The 16,843-nt window shown below is 39.8% G+C and overlaps 1 protein-coding gene across 7 annotated transcripts in view; it reads left to right on the top strand.

The window, feature by feature from the left end:
- setd5 (SET domain containing 5) overlaps positions 1–16,843 on the top strand; it is a 140,905-nt gene that overhangs the window by 110,884 nt on the left and 13,178 nt on the right. For all 7 annotated transcript variants that reach the window (XM_080181713.1, XM_080181702.1, XM_080181708.1 and 4 more), the window contains 3 exons: positions 15–71; positions 9,097–9,654; positions 14,785–15,128. In XM_080181713.1, coding sequence (XP_080037839.1) covers positions 15–71; positions 9,097–9,654; positions 14,785–15,128 — 959 coding nt within the window. The remainder of the gene's footprint in view (positions 1–14; positions 72–9,096; positions 9,655–14,784; positions 15,129–16,843) is intronic.

Here is a 16,843-nt window from a genome sequence, read left to right as displayed (position 1 = left end):
TTCCCTTCTCTTAGAACATTTCCTCTCCTGAGAGTTCCCCAGTGCATAGGCCTGAGCCGTTTTCACCGGAGGTAGTTATCCCAGTATCTCACTTAGATTAGAAAAGCTGAAATAAGCCTTGTGACATCTTTCTCTCTCTGTTTTTCTGTGATTCCTACCCTGTCTTTTTACTGCATGATTCTCATTGTGATCCATCCAGTTGAATTTATGCATGTCTGATTTAAGTCATTAATCTTGCCAAAATTTGATTCAGAATTGAGAACAAAATAGCAAGAATCCCCGTTGGGGGTTGAGGGGGAAGAGAGAGAGAGAGAGAGAGAGAGAGAGTGAGACAAGGTTTGGAGTCACGAATCTGTCTGTGTATCTGATGAGGAAACAAAGCAAACCCATCCAAACTTAAAATAGGGATTATGAAACCAGAGTATAAAATAGCTTTTGGCAAAATTATTATACAAATTGACTAGACATTACATTTGATAAGGGTTAGTCAAGCCTTTGAAATTGTTACAACATGGTTCTTATCAATACTTCTGGCCTGTTGGATTCATTAGAAGTTTCTCATAAAGATTTATCTCTTGATTTATGCCCTGTTACAGGGTCTCTTGTTCATATTGAAAGAAAAATTTGGAATGGAATTTTAAAAACATAATCATTCATTGCTGTTGAAAAACTTATGCTGGAACTCCTGAATTTCCTGAAATGACCCTCAGTGTAGGCCAAGTATGGCTGTAGTAGTTCTGATACTGGTAAAATCCACTGCAAACAATTATTTCCACCTCAGTTGAATTTAACTTATGGAATTATTTATTGAAGCTTCATTAAAACAAATTCTATTTCATTATGTTTTGTCCTGTATCTCCTCCACTCATGGTTGATTAGCTTCAGTTGGCTAAGATGAGAGGTCACACGACACCAGGTTATAGACCAACAGGTTTACTTGAAATCACAAAAGGAGCACCGCTGCAAAAGCTTGTGATTTCAAATAAACCTGTTGGACTATAACCTGGTGTCGTGCGACCTCTCATCCTGTTCACCCCAGTTCAACACCGGCATCTCCACATCACTTGGCTAAGATATCTCACTGATATTTCACTATATCACAGCAATTTTCAGATGTCGTGTGAAAATGACATATGTAGTCATCTACATATTGAATCATCCAGAATCTCAGGACCTTTACAGTGAAGATGTTGAGGCTATTCCACCCATTAAGTCTGCACTAACTTTCTGAAAGCGCAATCTATATAGTCCCACTCACCTGCCTTATCCCATAAGAATTTCCTGCTTATGTCTCACAATACATAAATATGATTTGATGGTACATGCAAGAGAAAAGAAATGACCAGGTTTAATTAGAAATTGTTTTTAATGCCTCACTCCTGAAATTAAGTTTCCATGTGTTATACAAGTAGGAATATTCCTGATGATTGCCATGATGAGGTTTTATAGCTCCTTTTTGTAAAATGTAGTAGCCTGATATAATATGATAGTTTGCACCATGGAGGTCAACTCTGTTAACCATCACCTGGTGTGGCTCAGGGACCCTGCTCTCTGTCATATTTGCTGTCAGGGAAGATTATGGGCTGAGAAGGCACACTGTTCACAGGCCCCTGATTTCTCTGGGCTATACCCTTGGCCAGCTCTTTCAGCTCCCTTCTACATAGTCTGCCTCCAAAGATCATAGCCAACAGCGACCATCTCTGAAATCAGTGTCAATTTCTGTTATCCTTCATATCTTTCTTGCAGTTGTCTTATACTGGAGGAATGTACAGAAGGTCTCTGCCCTTCATGGGAACATAGGTCTCATCTTCGGTGAAGAGCAGCAGTAAGCCATTTGGCACTTCAAGCCTGATCCACCATTCAGTAAGATCATGGCTGATACTGGTTGTGATCTCAACTGCACTTTCCTGCCTGACCCAGTAACCCTTGACACCCTCATCTATCAAAAATCTGACTTTGCTTTGAATAAACTCAGCCTCCACTGCTCCCTGGGAGAAAGAATTCCTCATACTAACAGCCCCCTGAGAAAAAAGGTTTCTTCTCAACTCAGCTTTAAAAGGGAGGCCTTTTCTTAAACTGCCCTACTTCTAGTCTCCCCATGAGTGGAAATTTATTCCTGATATCTATCCTGTCAAGTCCCCCAAGAATCTTGAGATCATCTCTGTAAACTTCAATGAAAATGGGCCCAACTTGTTCAACTTTTCTTCATTGGATAAGCCCTTCATCCCAGGAATGAGTCAAGTGAACTTTCTCTGAACTACTTCTAATGCAGTTATATACTTTCTCAAATAAAGAGACCAGAACTATATAAACTATTCCAGATGAAATTTTTTCAGAGGTCTGAGAGTGTCTGGAACGAGTAGCCAGAGGTAGTAGTAGAGGTGGGTATAATTTTGTCTTTTTAAAAGCATTTGGACAGTTACATGGGTAAGATTGGTATAGAGGCTACGGGCCAAACGAGGGCAATTGGAACTAGCCTAATGGGGAAAACTGGGCGGCATGGACAAGTTGGACCAAAGTGCCTGTTTCCATTCTATAAACCTCAATGACAATGACTATATGGTCTTACCAATGCCCTGTATGTTACAGTAAAACTTCCCTACTTTTATATCCCATTCCGTTTGCAGTAAACACCAGCATTACGTTTGCCTTCCTAATCACTTGTTGTACCTGCATACTAACTTTGTGATTCATGTTCCAAAACTTCTCTGTACCACCGAGTTCTGCAATTCTCTTCATTTAAATAGTAAGCCACTTTTCCATTCACCCTGTCAAAATAAACAAGTTCACATTTTCCCACATTATACTTCCTCTGCCAATATCCCTTTGCAGCCTCCCTACTTCCTCTTGACAACCTAACTTTGGGCTTACCTTGGTGTCATCAGCAAATTTAGCTACCATACATTTGCTCCCTTCATCTAAATCGCTGGTGGTAGATTGTAAATGGCATGTGGCACTTCGCTAATTACACTTTGCCGACCCAAAAACTACCCATTTATCCCCACTCTCTCCTTCCTGTTAGTTAACCAATCCTTTATCCATGCTACTATGTTAACACCAACATCACATGCCCTTATTTGGTGCAGTAACCTTTGATATGATATCTTATGAAATGCCTTTTCAAAATCTGAGTATATCACATCTACAGATTTCCCCTTTATCCACCTTGATTGTTATTTCCTCAAAAAACTCCACGAAATTAATGAAATATCCAACATGTTCCTCAATGTGGAATATTAGTGCAGCTTTGTCAACGTGGAGCAATTTCCTGATGAGTACTTGACACACCTTTGTCTTGGATTGCAGGCGAGCAAAGCTGAACAGCTATCTGTCAGTTCTGATTGTGCCTGCATGGGTTACCTGTAGGTGCTCTGGTTTCCTCCCACTATCCAAAGGTGTGAGGGTTGGGTGAATTAGCCATAATAAATGAATGGGTTGCGGGGATAGGGCAGAGGGCAAGGCCTGGGTGCGATGCTTTTTTGGAGAATTGGTGCAGACTTGATAGGTTGAATGACCTTTCTGTGTTAAGGATTCTAGGCTCTCAGTGAAACTGGAGTGTCCTGCCCAGGGCATAAGTCTGGGTAAATGTTATAGAGACCCCGGATTGCCAAAATGTCAGGGTCCCCTCCTTGATCTTCCACAATAGGAATGCAGAGCAAATGGTTAGGCAATAGCTTGGTTTCAAAAAGATGTCACATTTATGCATCTGCCCCCTTTGGGTTCTGCTCCAGGTTTTTTGTCAGGATTTACTCCCTTATCCTCCAGTTCTCTTGATGTATCCACAAGGCAGTGCAGCTATTCATCCACTGATGGCAGTTTGGTTCATTTGTGGTAGATATGCCAAATGTGCAAGTCTCTCCCTGTCATTACCCAGCCTTTCCATCTGAAAACCCTGAGTTGTGCCTCCTCATAGTGACATACAGGAACAAGATTTCACATGGTCCCAGATTGAAACTCCAGAGGAACTTGGAGGAGGCTTGGTCTCAGATTTGTAGAATGGAAGTGACATATTACCACTGAAAAGTTGTAGTGGCTCTTAAAATATGAGATGTCTAATTATCTTAAAACCTTAATTGCTAACATTTGTAATGAATCTGGTTGAGCAGTCCAGATTCATTAAATTTACAGATTGTCCTCAATTAACATTCCTGTATTTACCCAACAGTAATAATTCTTGTATTAATTCTTTAGTGCCAGGCCCCTTCACTATCCCAGCTGCTTTTGCTCCACAGTACCTTGGCTGAAGCAGCTTTGGTGTAATTTTCCCATTGTACATTGTAGTTGCTTGGCAGCACAGAACATATGCCTTGTTTGGTATTTGCTGCTGTCATCCTATAACTAGTAATATAAATTAAAACTGAGTGGCACATAGTATTCAAGGTCACCCAGAACAACCCCTTTGTGTACTGCTTTAAGCTAGACAAGTCAAACAGACCTCCAAGAAAATGAGGTAAATTTACACTGGATAGTAAATGGAATATTATAAAGCTTCGCAAAGTGCAGAAAATCCATGTTATTATAGTGAGTTTGAAAAGTGATGTGAACAGACTTGAATAGACAAGCAACTGATCCAAAGATCTTCAGTGACCAAGCTCTCTGCTTAGTGTGTCTTTGCTCAGCACAATTTGTCTATGCTGTTTGTAGATGGGGTACTGCAGCTCCATAAGCCATTTAAACACAGTGACATGACCTTGTTAACACTAACTGAAACCATTAATTTTTCACACGGTTATACCATGCTGCTAAAAATTATCAATCAAACAGAACTTGCCTTCAACCATACAGAAATATTTTGGAGCTGAGGAGTCAGTAGTAACCTCACCTAATTGAATCCCCTTGTTTGTTTCCTCCGCTCCTGTAGCTTTCACACACAAAAAGAAATGAATGGTTATGTTAAAATATTCCATGTAGTGTGATATTCTGCAGTTTTTAAGCAACATTTTCACAATCTGATACTGAAGCAAAGATGCTACCGGTCTCATTTGTGTGGTGATAAATCTGGTTCTTAATCTTTGATGCACAGACAGATTCTCTGTTCTTGAAATGGGTGTTAGTTAATTAACATGCTGCTTTGTGAATGAGAATTGGGCTCAGCTGTCTCAATTCTCAGCTGTCACCTACATTAATTGATCTTTTTCTGAGTGTGTGAGGTGTAACCATTTTGATTGTAAAAGCCAATCCAAGCCTGCCTAACATTTAAAATGTTAACCATTCACCAGTGGATGCAGTGTTTACTGCAGACCAATCATTTTCACAGATGAGATGCAAGGGGTTTGTTGAAGAGCAGGACAACAATAACGAGTAATAATGAAACAACAAGAGATTTTTGTAGCTGGACTATTTTGTACTTTAGGCTGTTACTTGGGAAATAACTGCAAGTCAGGAAAATACATTTTTTTGTTTTTTGAATATAAGATTTAAACATGGTTCAAAAATTTGACTAGCAGCCATTTTCAGGACCTATAACTGGTTTAAAAGTACAGATTCCACATGAAGCTAATTAATTTTTTAAGGTACCTTTATGTTTCGAAATGGCCTAATTTCATCTTGCTCTGTGGAGAGAAGAGACCCAGTTTTTCTTGGCTCTTTGAAGCTGCTGCCACATTCGCTGGCTGTGTCCCTACTCAGCACTGGACAAAAATCTGAATAGAGGAGAGTAGTAATGATTGACCATTATTTGCAGCACTTTCTTGAAACTGGTGTTCCAGTCTGAAGGTGATAAATTACCTGGTGACAAGTGCCTTGCTTCAGCCCCCAGACACTGAATGAGTAACAAGGTTCCTGGAAAGTGCACATTCAACCAGAAAGCATTCTGTTCTCATGATATATTTCTCATTTGTTCTGAGCATTCTTAACATGTCAGCTCCACCATAAAAATTATATTGTCACAAATATGTTTATATTTTATATTTTTATTTGTATTTGCAAATCTGTTCAGGAACAGTGCATGATTGAGTCCAGTTTCTGAATAAATACTTGGTAAAAGTTGGTCTTGATCCGAGGACTGTGTTGCAGTCTCTGTATCGTTTTAAAGTAAGTTACGCTTTCCCAATTCTGCTGAAGAGGTAACAAAACAACCAGTTGTAGAGGTAGTATTAGCTAGTCTCCTTTCCTCCTACCCTTTTGGATTCAGGTTTCTAAAGTAAGTGGCGTAAATGTTGATACTTTCACTGTGTCTGGTACTTGGCTTGAGACCAGGAGACCAAATTAAACCTTGTTGAGCAAGCAGTCAGGGTACTTACATTCCAGTTGGAAAAGTGTCATATTTGTGCCCAAGGAATGCCAGTTCCTCAGATTAACTTGCATGTGCTGGAGTTGGCTTTGGCAACTGAAGCTAACCGGGCAGCTGCACACTACGTTATTTGAACCTTTTATTTTTATATGTCTGATGTTCATTTGACTTTGCTTCTGAAGGAAAATTAAGTTAAATCTGGAGGAAACAGCAAAGATTTTTTGTTCTTTGAAGTCCAGGTGCTTCAGCACACACCAGACACAGGTGTTCAGTTATTTTTAATATAAAATAGTATTCCTTCCCAGTGGACTGATGGTGGCTGCTAGTTAAGTCAAAAGGAATTTGGTTTATGGCAGGGCTTAACATTTTTCTATGTGATCTAGCTGTTTTCATCACTTTTAATTTCCCTGTGGAATTTGAGACATTAAAGTATAGGGGCTACCTTACTTTCAGTACATTGTAGAAATGACAATTTTGAAATAGTGTTCCCTGTTCTTTCAGTAATTCAAAGAGACACATGATTGTGAAGCCATGGCTAAGTGGGGTGGGGATGTGCTTTGTACATTCAAGCTCGTGATCTCTTGCTCTGTCTTATGGCTTCTGCCAGTCACAAAGCCAGGCTCAGGGTTGAAAATAGATCAGGACTGATCACTGGAGTGAGGACACGAATGTTTATGTTCTGTAATTAAATGTTACTCCAAGCATTCAGTGACTTAATTGTAAAGCTAGGAAGAAAATGTCATTGACTTTGCTGAGTTTCTACCTATCAGAAACTATAGGCAAAACATAGCTGCTATAAAATTAGTAAATTAAAATTAAAAAATTCTTTCAGTTTTATCATTTGTTGTCCTTAACACTGGTACAAAAATTATCAAGTGAATCAAGGCCACTGGTATGGGTTGAAATGTTACATCTAAGCAGATAATTATTTCAATGGATTATTTATCAGTGAAACATAGAAACCCCTTGTGTCTGATTCTGTGAATGACATGCATTAAAACTGCCGTTACACTAACATAATGGAGGTGACTAGCAAAGCATCAAATTACGTATTTTCTGAATAAGGAACGTACCAAGGCATTTATATAATTTTTGCGTGATGCTCTTTATCAATATAGCATTGACAGCATTAAAATGTATTGCATACATAAAGCTTTTCAGAGTGTTTCTAGACTGTAGGTTGGAAAAAGATGGAACGAAAGATTCAAGCCTGACGACGGGAGCAGTTGACTGTGCCGCTTCTGTTATGACCTCAGCCATCTAAATTTGAAAGCTTCACGTTAATTACAGTGCAGATCCAGCAGCGCATGCTTGCTCACAACATGCGTATCAAGGGGTTTTCAATTTCAATATGTTTTAATTTTAAAGGGTTTTGGGTTCTTGGGTTCTTGCTTAACCAGTTTAGGAAAATTTTGAAGTTTCTTGAGCTAAAAGCCTTGATTTTTTTCAGTGAAATTTGGCTAGCGATTGTGATTCAAAGAAATCAGTGCAAATCTTTATACATTTAAAGTATTTTTATAATTTTCTTTATTTTTGCATTTAAGGGCAGTTTGGATCTGTTCACAATCATTCAATAATTAGAAGAGGTGGTTCTTACCTCTTAGGGTCACCTTTAAGATTCTTACCCTTAAGGGGATTTTCACAGTAACTTCATTGTAGTGTTAATGTAAGCCTACTTCTGACTAATAAGCTTTAAGCTTTACATTTTGTAAGAAAGTATGGGAGTAATGGTCCATTGTATAAATGCTACTTTCTTGATAATTAGCCTTTCAGTGAAAAATCTTACTTTTTCTGATGCCCCATGATGAAGATAGTTATTATTTGAGCACTAATATACAATAGCCTCCTAGATCACCAGATTATCAATTTTTCTCCTGCTATGTTGAAGTTTTATGGCATCGACCAACCTATGTTAATTTTCCTTCTAAAAGCGTTGTGTTTGGTACACAATAATTCAATGCGTGGGAGGTGGGCAGCATTCTGACCAGTCAAGCATTGATCCACAGTAGTGAATCTAACACAGTCAAGTATTGTACATCCAAAAAAATATTATTACCCTAAGTTATAGAACCCCATGACTTTCCTGTTGAATGCTGAAGGTATGACTGACAGTGGTGCTGGGGTTTTGTTTTATTGTTTTTCAGTTAAAAAAAACTTCCCTCCAGCTCTGATTAGTTTCAGAGACTGACTTTGGTGATCTACGGAGTGTAAGCCCAAAACACGATACCCAATCTTTCACTTGTTGCTTTGACATCAGTCTATTCGCCCATTCAACTGAAGATTCAATTTTTGTACAAGTATTTTGCAAAGGAGGAGAGAAAGTTTTGTTTAGTTTAATGTGTGCACATATTTGTGTAAATGTTAAATAAAGTAGACATCAACGTGGAATATAGATAAGTACATTTTCAGACAGCAAGCTCTTAAAGAGCTTTGTCTGGTAGATATTTAATCCAGATGTTGTGGAAGAATTTGGTAGAGTTATGGGATAGAATGCTGCCTAAAACCACATCTGCCTACATTTAAAATAAAATCTTAAAATACTCAGAACTTTGGTGCCGGGTAGAGGTGGGCAGTCATTGGTGCACTATAAATTTATCCGGAAGTTAGCGAGAGAAATGTTCCAAATCAAGATATGTTCGAGATTATAAATGGATTATATACCCAGGCTAAAGATTTAATATGGATTTAATGTGTTTCGTTATAATCTATTGATCAGGAACATATTAAAACGACTGTGCTGGTATTTAAACAGAAGCAGAGTTCAGTCAACTGTCTCGCGCGAAACTAAAGTTTCTTTTCAATCCCCTCATCAGGCTCTCGTTTTAATTGTCACTAACAAATAGTTCCTGCTTCTGTCATTTCAGCCGCCTCTGAGAGCGGATAATGACCAGTCTAGGACTGGCTTCTCAGATCTCTCCCTTCATCCTGACTCGGACACTACCACACTCCGGGTTACAGCGGTCACTGATGGGCCGTTGTCAGACTGTGCTGCTCAACCTCCTTGTTCTGCATTAACATTCCCCAGTGAAACTGAAACGGGGCTTACAGGGAGGAACGGTGATGGTCTCTCATCCCTGAAAAACACAGAACAAACCTTCAGGACAGAGTTTAATTTAATATACGCCTGTTCGCCTTTGAACTCCAATCTCCGAGACCTCACTCCAACACACAGACTAGAGGGACCATACAGAGGGCTAGAGAACAGAGCCAATTACATCAGCGAGAGGAAATCTTCACATTCAGAGCGAGGATTTGGAGAACCTGTGTACATGAGTCCATCTGGGGACTCTTGCTTTAACAGGCAAAGCCAAGGACTCTTATCGGAGACACTGCAAGGAGCCATGTCCCCTCAAGCAGACCGGCAGCCTTTGTATTTTGAAGGAAATACAACACCTCAGCAAAACCCACCACAGAAGAAGAAGGCAAGTAACCAAATTAATTATATCTTGATTATTGTGCTAAAATGCTATGGATGTAGCTCACATCGGATAATCTTTTTTTGTGTGGTGAATATATTTAAACTAGTTACAATAGTCATTTCAAGACTGGACCAAGTCTGATGTTTACACAGGTTAAAAAAGGGAAAAACTAGATAAATTGAAGAGTAGTTACCTAGCATAGCAAAATTTGTTTTTTTTTAGAAGCCTGAAGATTGTAAGAGAAAGGAGACTGAATGACGGAAAGAGTTCCAATGTTTTGAGGTACTGAGAAAGAGGAAGTAAATTAGATTTGAAAATGTTGGACTAGACCTTTTGCGCTCATGAGCCCATGATCTTTGTCCTATTCACTATCAGGTGTGAAAAGCCATAGCCCTGCAAGCACAAGTCCTGGTTTTAGTGTTGCAGTAGAGAGGAAGATTTAATTTCCACTTATGGAAGAACAAGAGAGGAACATTAGAATCATAGAATCCTGCAGTGCAGGAGGAGACTGTTCAGTCCATCGAGTCTGCTCTGACTACAATCCCAACCAGGCTGTATCCTTATAACCCCAGTACCCTATGCCTTTATCCTAGCTAGTCCCCCGACACTAAGAGGCAATTTATGGCCAATCCACCTAACCCGCATATCTTTAGACTGAGAGAGGAAACCGGAGCACCCAGAGGAAACATACGCAGACTCGGGAATAACGTGCGAACTCCACACAGTGATCCAAGCCAGGAATTGAATTCGGGTCCCTGGCATAGTGAGGCAGCAGTGCTAAGTACTGTGCCACCATGCCGCCCCAAAATAACATTTTTAAAAATTTTACAAAAGAAGCGAAAAGTGGTTCTTTAGGGCTGATTTTTAAAAATGCTTTAAGAGACCTCAATGATGTAACTCGTTCATTAAAGTTAAAACATTCTGAACCACAAGCCTTTTTCCATCATACATCAGAGTGAGTAACAATATTATTAAGCATGGTAGTGTTGCGTGCTTCACCAGCAATGAACATATTTGGGCTTACTGGGCAAGAGAGAGAGCACCTCAATGTGTATTAGTCTGCTAAATTAAACCTCCTTCTTCTAGCTTTGAAATTTAATTCTGAAGGAAGCAACAAAATGTGAAACCTTTTCCATTTAATCAAAGAATCCTATGTGCAGAAGGAGGCCATTCAGCCCATTGAGTCTGCACTGACCATATTCCCAGGCTGTATCCCCATATTCCCATGCATTTACCCTGGCTAGTCCCCCTGACAGTAAAAGGCAATTTAGCATGGCCAATCCATCTAACTAACACATCTTGGATTGTGGGAGGAAACTGGAGCACCCAGAGGAAACCCATGAGAGAACGAGCAAACTCCACACATACAGTGACCCAAAGTCGGGAATCAAACCCAGGTCCCTGGCACTATCAGGCAGCAGTGCTAACCACTGTGCTGTCCTTATTACATGTTAAATGCTAAGTATCAATGACCATGTAGTAATGATTGACTTTCAGTAATGACTTGCGTATGAACAATTTACTGAATGGTTCTCTTGTATACAGAAGCATATACCAACAAGTCTGGTGTGAATGGTCACTCATTGTCAATATTCAAATAAACATTCCTTTTACATTTAAGTGTGAGGTTAAGTAATTTTATCAGATCAAGGTCATATCTCCTATTTCATCAATTACCTCACCCCATCCTCACACTTATTTGCTCTTTCTGCTTCCCATCTGCCCTCTTTAGATCAACAGATCCATCAAACCTGCCCAAACCTTAATGATGACTGAAGTACCTTGAGTGGACAGTGTGGCCTCAGAGCTGCATTATCGCTTGAGAGAGGCAAGAATAAGTGGTAGGGGTGGGTGAAACCAGGTCAATAAGGAAATCGATAATATGGAATGTTCCTCTGACCACCTCAAGTGATCGTAACCAGTCTGTGCGATCACTTTTTCAGCCAAGTGTTTATGTAAACCTTCCGTCTGACTTGATTTCTGCTTCAGTCAACAGCTCGTCCAGCTCACTTTGCCAGAGACAGCCAACATCCACTACGCGAGTGGATGCTATAAAAACAGAAAATGTTGGAAATGCTAAACGGGCCTGGCAGCACCTGTGGAGAAAGAAACAGTCAATGTTTCAGATCTGTGATCTTTCATCTAAACTGAGTATTTCCAGCATTTTCTGTTTTTATTTCAGAGCTTCAGCGCCCACAGTATTTTGCTTTTATATTTCAGATGTACCCTGTCACAGGGAGGAAGGAGGGAAAGTGAGTATTTCCACAGAAATAATATTGGGCCAAATCTTGCTGGAAAAGTAACCTTGTATTACCAATGCACATCTTAAATGATGTGCAAAAGCCAAATCTATCTCTTTCCCTGGCCACTGAGACTAAACCAGTCCATTCACAAATATTCCGTCCCATTTGACCGTGAGGTGAGTTTCCAACCCCATATCTTCTTCACTGCCAAGACCACATCCTTCTACTTCTATAACATCTCTTGTCTCGATCCCAACTTCAGCTCATCTGTTGCTGAAACCCTGTGCTTATTCCCAGGCCAACTATACTTTGATTTAAAAAATTCTCATCGTTGTTTACAAATTCCTCCATGGTGTTGGGCTTCCCTTTCTCTATCTACTTCTAACCTTCCAAGATCTCTGAGCTTTCCAATTAATTCCAGTTTAATTACTGCGCCATTGGTGGTCATGCCTTAACTACCAAAGTTCTAAATTTTGGGATTTCCTGTATCTCTCCAGCTTTCTTTACTGCTTTAACATGCTATCTCTTTGACCAAGCTTTGGCTAACCCACCATAATATCTCCGTACATGTCCCCGGTGTCATTTTGTTTGATAACGGTCCTGTGAAGCACGTCTGGATCTTTCACCACATTGAAGGCGCTATATAAGTGCAGTTTGCTTTTATATGTCACAAGATGACCTGATCTGACAAGTTTTAGCCCAGTATCTTAGCCCTTTATTGTCAAGCAATTGATTTATAGCTTTTACTTTAAGTAGAGGAAGAAGGATCAGGCATACTATGTGATCTAAGAATAAACAGTACATCATGATAATAGCACAGTACATCACACTAAAAAGGAAGAGTATGAGTATCTTTACAAGTATGAAAAGTAATGAATACTAATTCAGTGACACATTGTTGTGCACTTTCTCAGGAAGGAGGAATTAATTTAGTATTTTACAGATTGGAGTACTTAGTGCATGAATGTGCTATTGCTGGTAAATGCTAAGTCTCTTGAAAACATGATGAAGTTATTACAGTAACCTATTCATCTGTCAGGAACTGCTTGCCATTCCAGTGGCTATAATACATTTCTGAATGTACCTAGTAAAGCAACAAAAAAGAATGTGGAATTCTCCTGAAACCGAACTCTTCCACGGCCATCTGAGAATGAATATGTTATTTGTGCTGATTTTGGCTGTTTCGAGAAGAAATTGTAGGGCTGTATGATGTTTGGAAGTCCTTCCTACCCAAATGATCCAGACAGTGCTTTGAATTACCTATTGGAAATAACTAAAATTCTACTTTTAAAATCAAGAAAATATTTTTTTATTATATGCTTGCATTTGACAGACTAACCTCCTGGGCCTCAAGTATGCACCATCTCCAGCTAAACGATACCATCAGACAAGAGATACACATAGAGTAGAAGTTCATAAAATCCCGACAGTGCAGAAGCGGTCATTCGGCCCATTGAGTCTGCATCGACCACAATCCCACCCAAACCTTATTCCTGTAATTCCACATATTTACCCTGCTAATCCCCCGACACCAGGGTCAATTTACAATGGCCAATCAACCTAACCCGCACATTTTTAGACTGTGGGAGGAAACCGGAGCACCCAGAGGAAACCCATGCAGACATGGGGAGAACGTGCAAACTCCACACAGAGAGTGACCCAAGGCCAGAGTTGAAAGCGGGTCCCTGGCACAGTGAGGCAGCAGTGCTAACCACTGTGCCGTCCCCCCGCCCCTGTGCCAAATGTCTGGAAAAAAATACAGAGAAGATCAATAATGCATGTCCTCAATTTAAAGGGGATTTGCTGTAAGGAAAGTTTAAGAAGAGTTTGAGCTTTGCAGTCTGGCAAGAAGGTGCTAGGGGAGGGTTGTAAGGAGAGTCACAGGATCTCTTTAAAATGCAGTAAATATTAAATGAAACAGATGGGGCACATTTATAATATATTTCAGAGTGAGGGAAATCGTGCTGAGGGGATGATTGGAAATTCATGAGAAATGCATTTTTAAAATGTACAGGAAGAACAAGTTTATTGACAGTGTTTGAAGAACTACATGGGAGCAATGGGACAAATGCCCTTGGTTGTTTCCCTTTTCTGTAGGGAATGTTTTTAGCACTCCCAGATCATAATCACAGAAATCATCAGTAAGTTACTGTGTTGTAAAGTAGAAACTTGAACTTGTACCTTACTAGGTTCACTCAGAATGTGCCAAATGATTTTTTAAATGCATGCTGTGGCATTTATGGTATGCAAAATAAATTTTAATTTAAGGAAAACTGATTTGTCCTTATAATAGTATCTTATGGTGTGCTTGGTATTATCTCAAAATATTTCATGTTTAGGGCATTATTTTGAAGTGCAGGAATTAGTAATGCCAGAAAATGGGGTGAGATCTTGAAAGCAGCAATATGATGTATAACCAGCCAATCTGTTACTGATGGTAATGGGTTGCAGGAGGATTGTTGGGGTAGTGCCAGTAAACCTTCAACATTCACCTGAAGCACCAATGTGGACAGCTGGGATCTTGATTTAAAGTTTCAATCAATCAATGGCATCTTTGACAAAGTACAAAGCATCTTAGCACTGTACTGGACTGTCAGTTTTGATTGTTCCTGGAATGGGACTTGAACTTCTTCCCACCCTATGTAGAGCCTTCTGATTCAAAAATGGGTGCTAAACCAAGGTGAAAATGCATGGGATTCAGACTCTTGATTCTGATGCCTAATGTAGCCCATAATATTTCCTACACCTAGACATTTACGATGTTATTCCAGTGGTTGAGATGATGTACTTGGATAACCATATAAACCTTGCACCTTTCCTTACACTGTGGAAATGTTCTGGAAGTTTAAAAAAGGGGATTCTTGGGTCTCATCTTGCGTTTGTTTTCAAGGTATCCTTGCTGGAATATCGAAAACGACAGCAGGAGGCAAGAGAAAGTAGCTGCAAATCAGACAGCCTAAGCTCAGATCCTTCCAAAACACCCAATTCTATGGGCACTCCAACCAGGCGAGGTAGCGATGGCTCTTCTGCACAAACTGCAACCAATGGTGATTCCACTGCCATGTCTCGATCATCACAGAGATCATCATCACCCTCGAGTGGTTTTTCATCACCAGTGCACCCATCAATGCCTCAGGTTGAAGATGTCAGTCCCACGGATTCTGCCAGCAGCAAGAATGCATCTCTGTCTACAGCGGCCAGCAACAGAAATCGAGACAGCATGAGCACGAGGTGGTAAGTAAACTGGTTAACTGAAGCCAATTTACTACTATCAGAAGGATGATTTAGTGATTGCATTTTAAATTTGCTAAAGGTCTAAATGAATGTTGGCCTGTAGCTTGTAAAATTTACACATGATCATTTTCTTTATGAGACCATTCCAGTGGAAAATGTGCTTATTTCTCAAGTGCAATTAGAGATGGGCAATAAATGCTGACCTAGCCTGCAACATCCATATCCCATAAAAAAAGAATTTTTAAGTATTTGTTTTTTAAGGTTCACTAAATTACTTTTCTAAGTCTATTTTCCCCGCATCTTCCGCTGGAGACCAGTATTAGAATAAAAGTGTCTTACTGCAATTAGAAAGCACCTTGGTGAGATCGCACCTAGAGTAGCGTGTGCAGTTTTGGTCTCCTTGCCATCTCGGGAGAGCAACAAAGGTTCACCAGGCTAATTCCTGGGTTGGAGGATTGTTCTGTGAGGAAAGATTAGATAAACGGGGCCTTTATTCTCTGGAGCTTAGAAGAATGGGAAGCGATCTCATTCAAACATACAAAATTCTTACAGAGCTCAACAGCGTACATGCAGGAAGGGGCATTTTCCTGTGACTGGGAGAGAGTTTAGAACCAGGGACATCATCTTAGAATAAGGGACAGGCCATTTCAGATTGTGATGAGGAACGTCTTCAATCAGAGGGCAAAGAATCTTTGGAATTCTCTGCCGGGGCTTGGATGTGGAGGCTCAGTTGTTGAGTTTATTGAAGACGGATCAGTAGATATCTATATATTAAAAACTTCAAGGGACCTGGGGATTGTGCAGAAGAATGGTATTGAAATAGAAGATGAGCTATGATCTCATTGAATGCCAGCATAGGCTTGAAAGGCTGAATGGCCTACTCTTCTATTTCTTATTTTCTTCAGGCATTGACTCAGCATGGTTGAACTTGCCTTTCCTTCACCAAAGGGCAAAGAAACCAATTAGAATTCTATTTATTTTGAGAGAAACTAACTCAGCACAAATCAGAGATCCAGACTGGAACCTTCTGGCCTGTTATGGTGAAAAAAAAATGAGCCATAAAATGTTTGGCTCCAGCTGTAATAATCATTGTCTCTCCACGGTGCAGGAGGTTGGAGAACTGCTGCTTGTAATGAAATGCAACTCAGGGTGCAGCCATTACCTATTCTTTTATCTCAGTGTTTCTTAAATATGCAGTTTCCAGCTCGGTCAGTTTAATTGTAATTGACGAACACATAAGGAAAGAGATGAAATTAGGTCACAACTAATTTGGAAATGTCTGCACTCATCTTTTTGCACTCTAATTCGTTTTGGGTTTGTAAAGAGGAGGCCATGACTGACGCATCTACTTTAAATTTTTGAAGAGATGGCCAAAGAAGAATGCCTATGGATGTTTTTTATACAGATTTCCAGAAAGCCTTTCCTAACGTCTCTCAAAGTTGAAGCTCACGTAATTGAACACAACCTACTGACATAGTTAGGAAGATGGTTGAATGGCAAGAGACAGAGAGTAGGGGTAATAGGTAGGCATTAATTGGCGGAACGTGACTCATGATGTCCCTCAAGGATCTACGTTGAAGCCTCGACTATCATATTTATTAATGACTTAGATGAAGGGACGGTAAGTTCTATATTCAGGTTTGCAAATAACACAGAAATAAATGACATTATTAGCAGAGTAGACGGAAGCATAAAATTACAAAGATGCTAATGAA

Source organism: Carcharhinus amblyrhynchos, chromosome 3 (assembly GCF_965287045.1).
Source record: "Carcharhinus amblyrhynchos chromosome 3, sCarAmb.v2.hapA, whole genome shotgun sequence".
Classification (NCBI taxonomy): Eukaryota; Metazoa; Chordata; class Chondrichthyes; order Carcharhiniformes; family Carcharhinidae; genus Carcharhinus; species Carcharhinus amblyrhynchos.
Note: the sequence above shows the minus strand (reverse complement) of the source record. Positions and strands in the feature narration are given on the sequence as shown.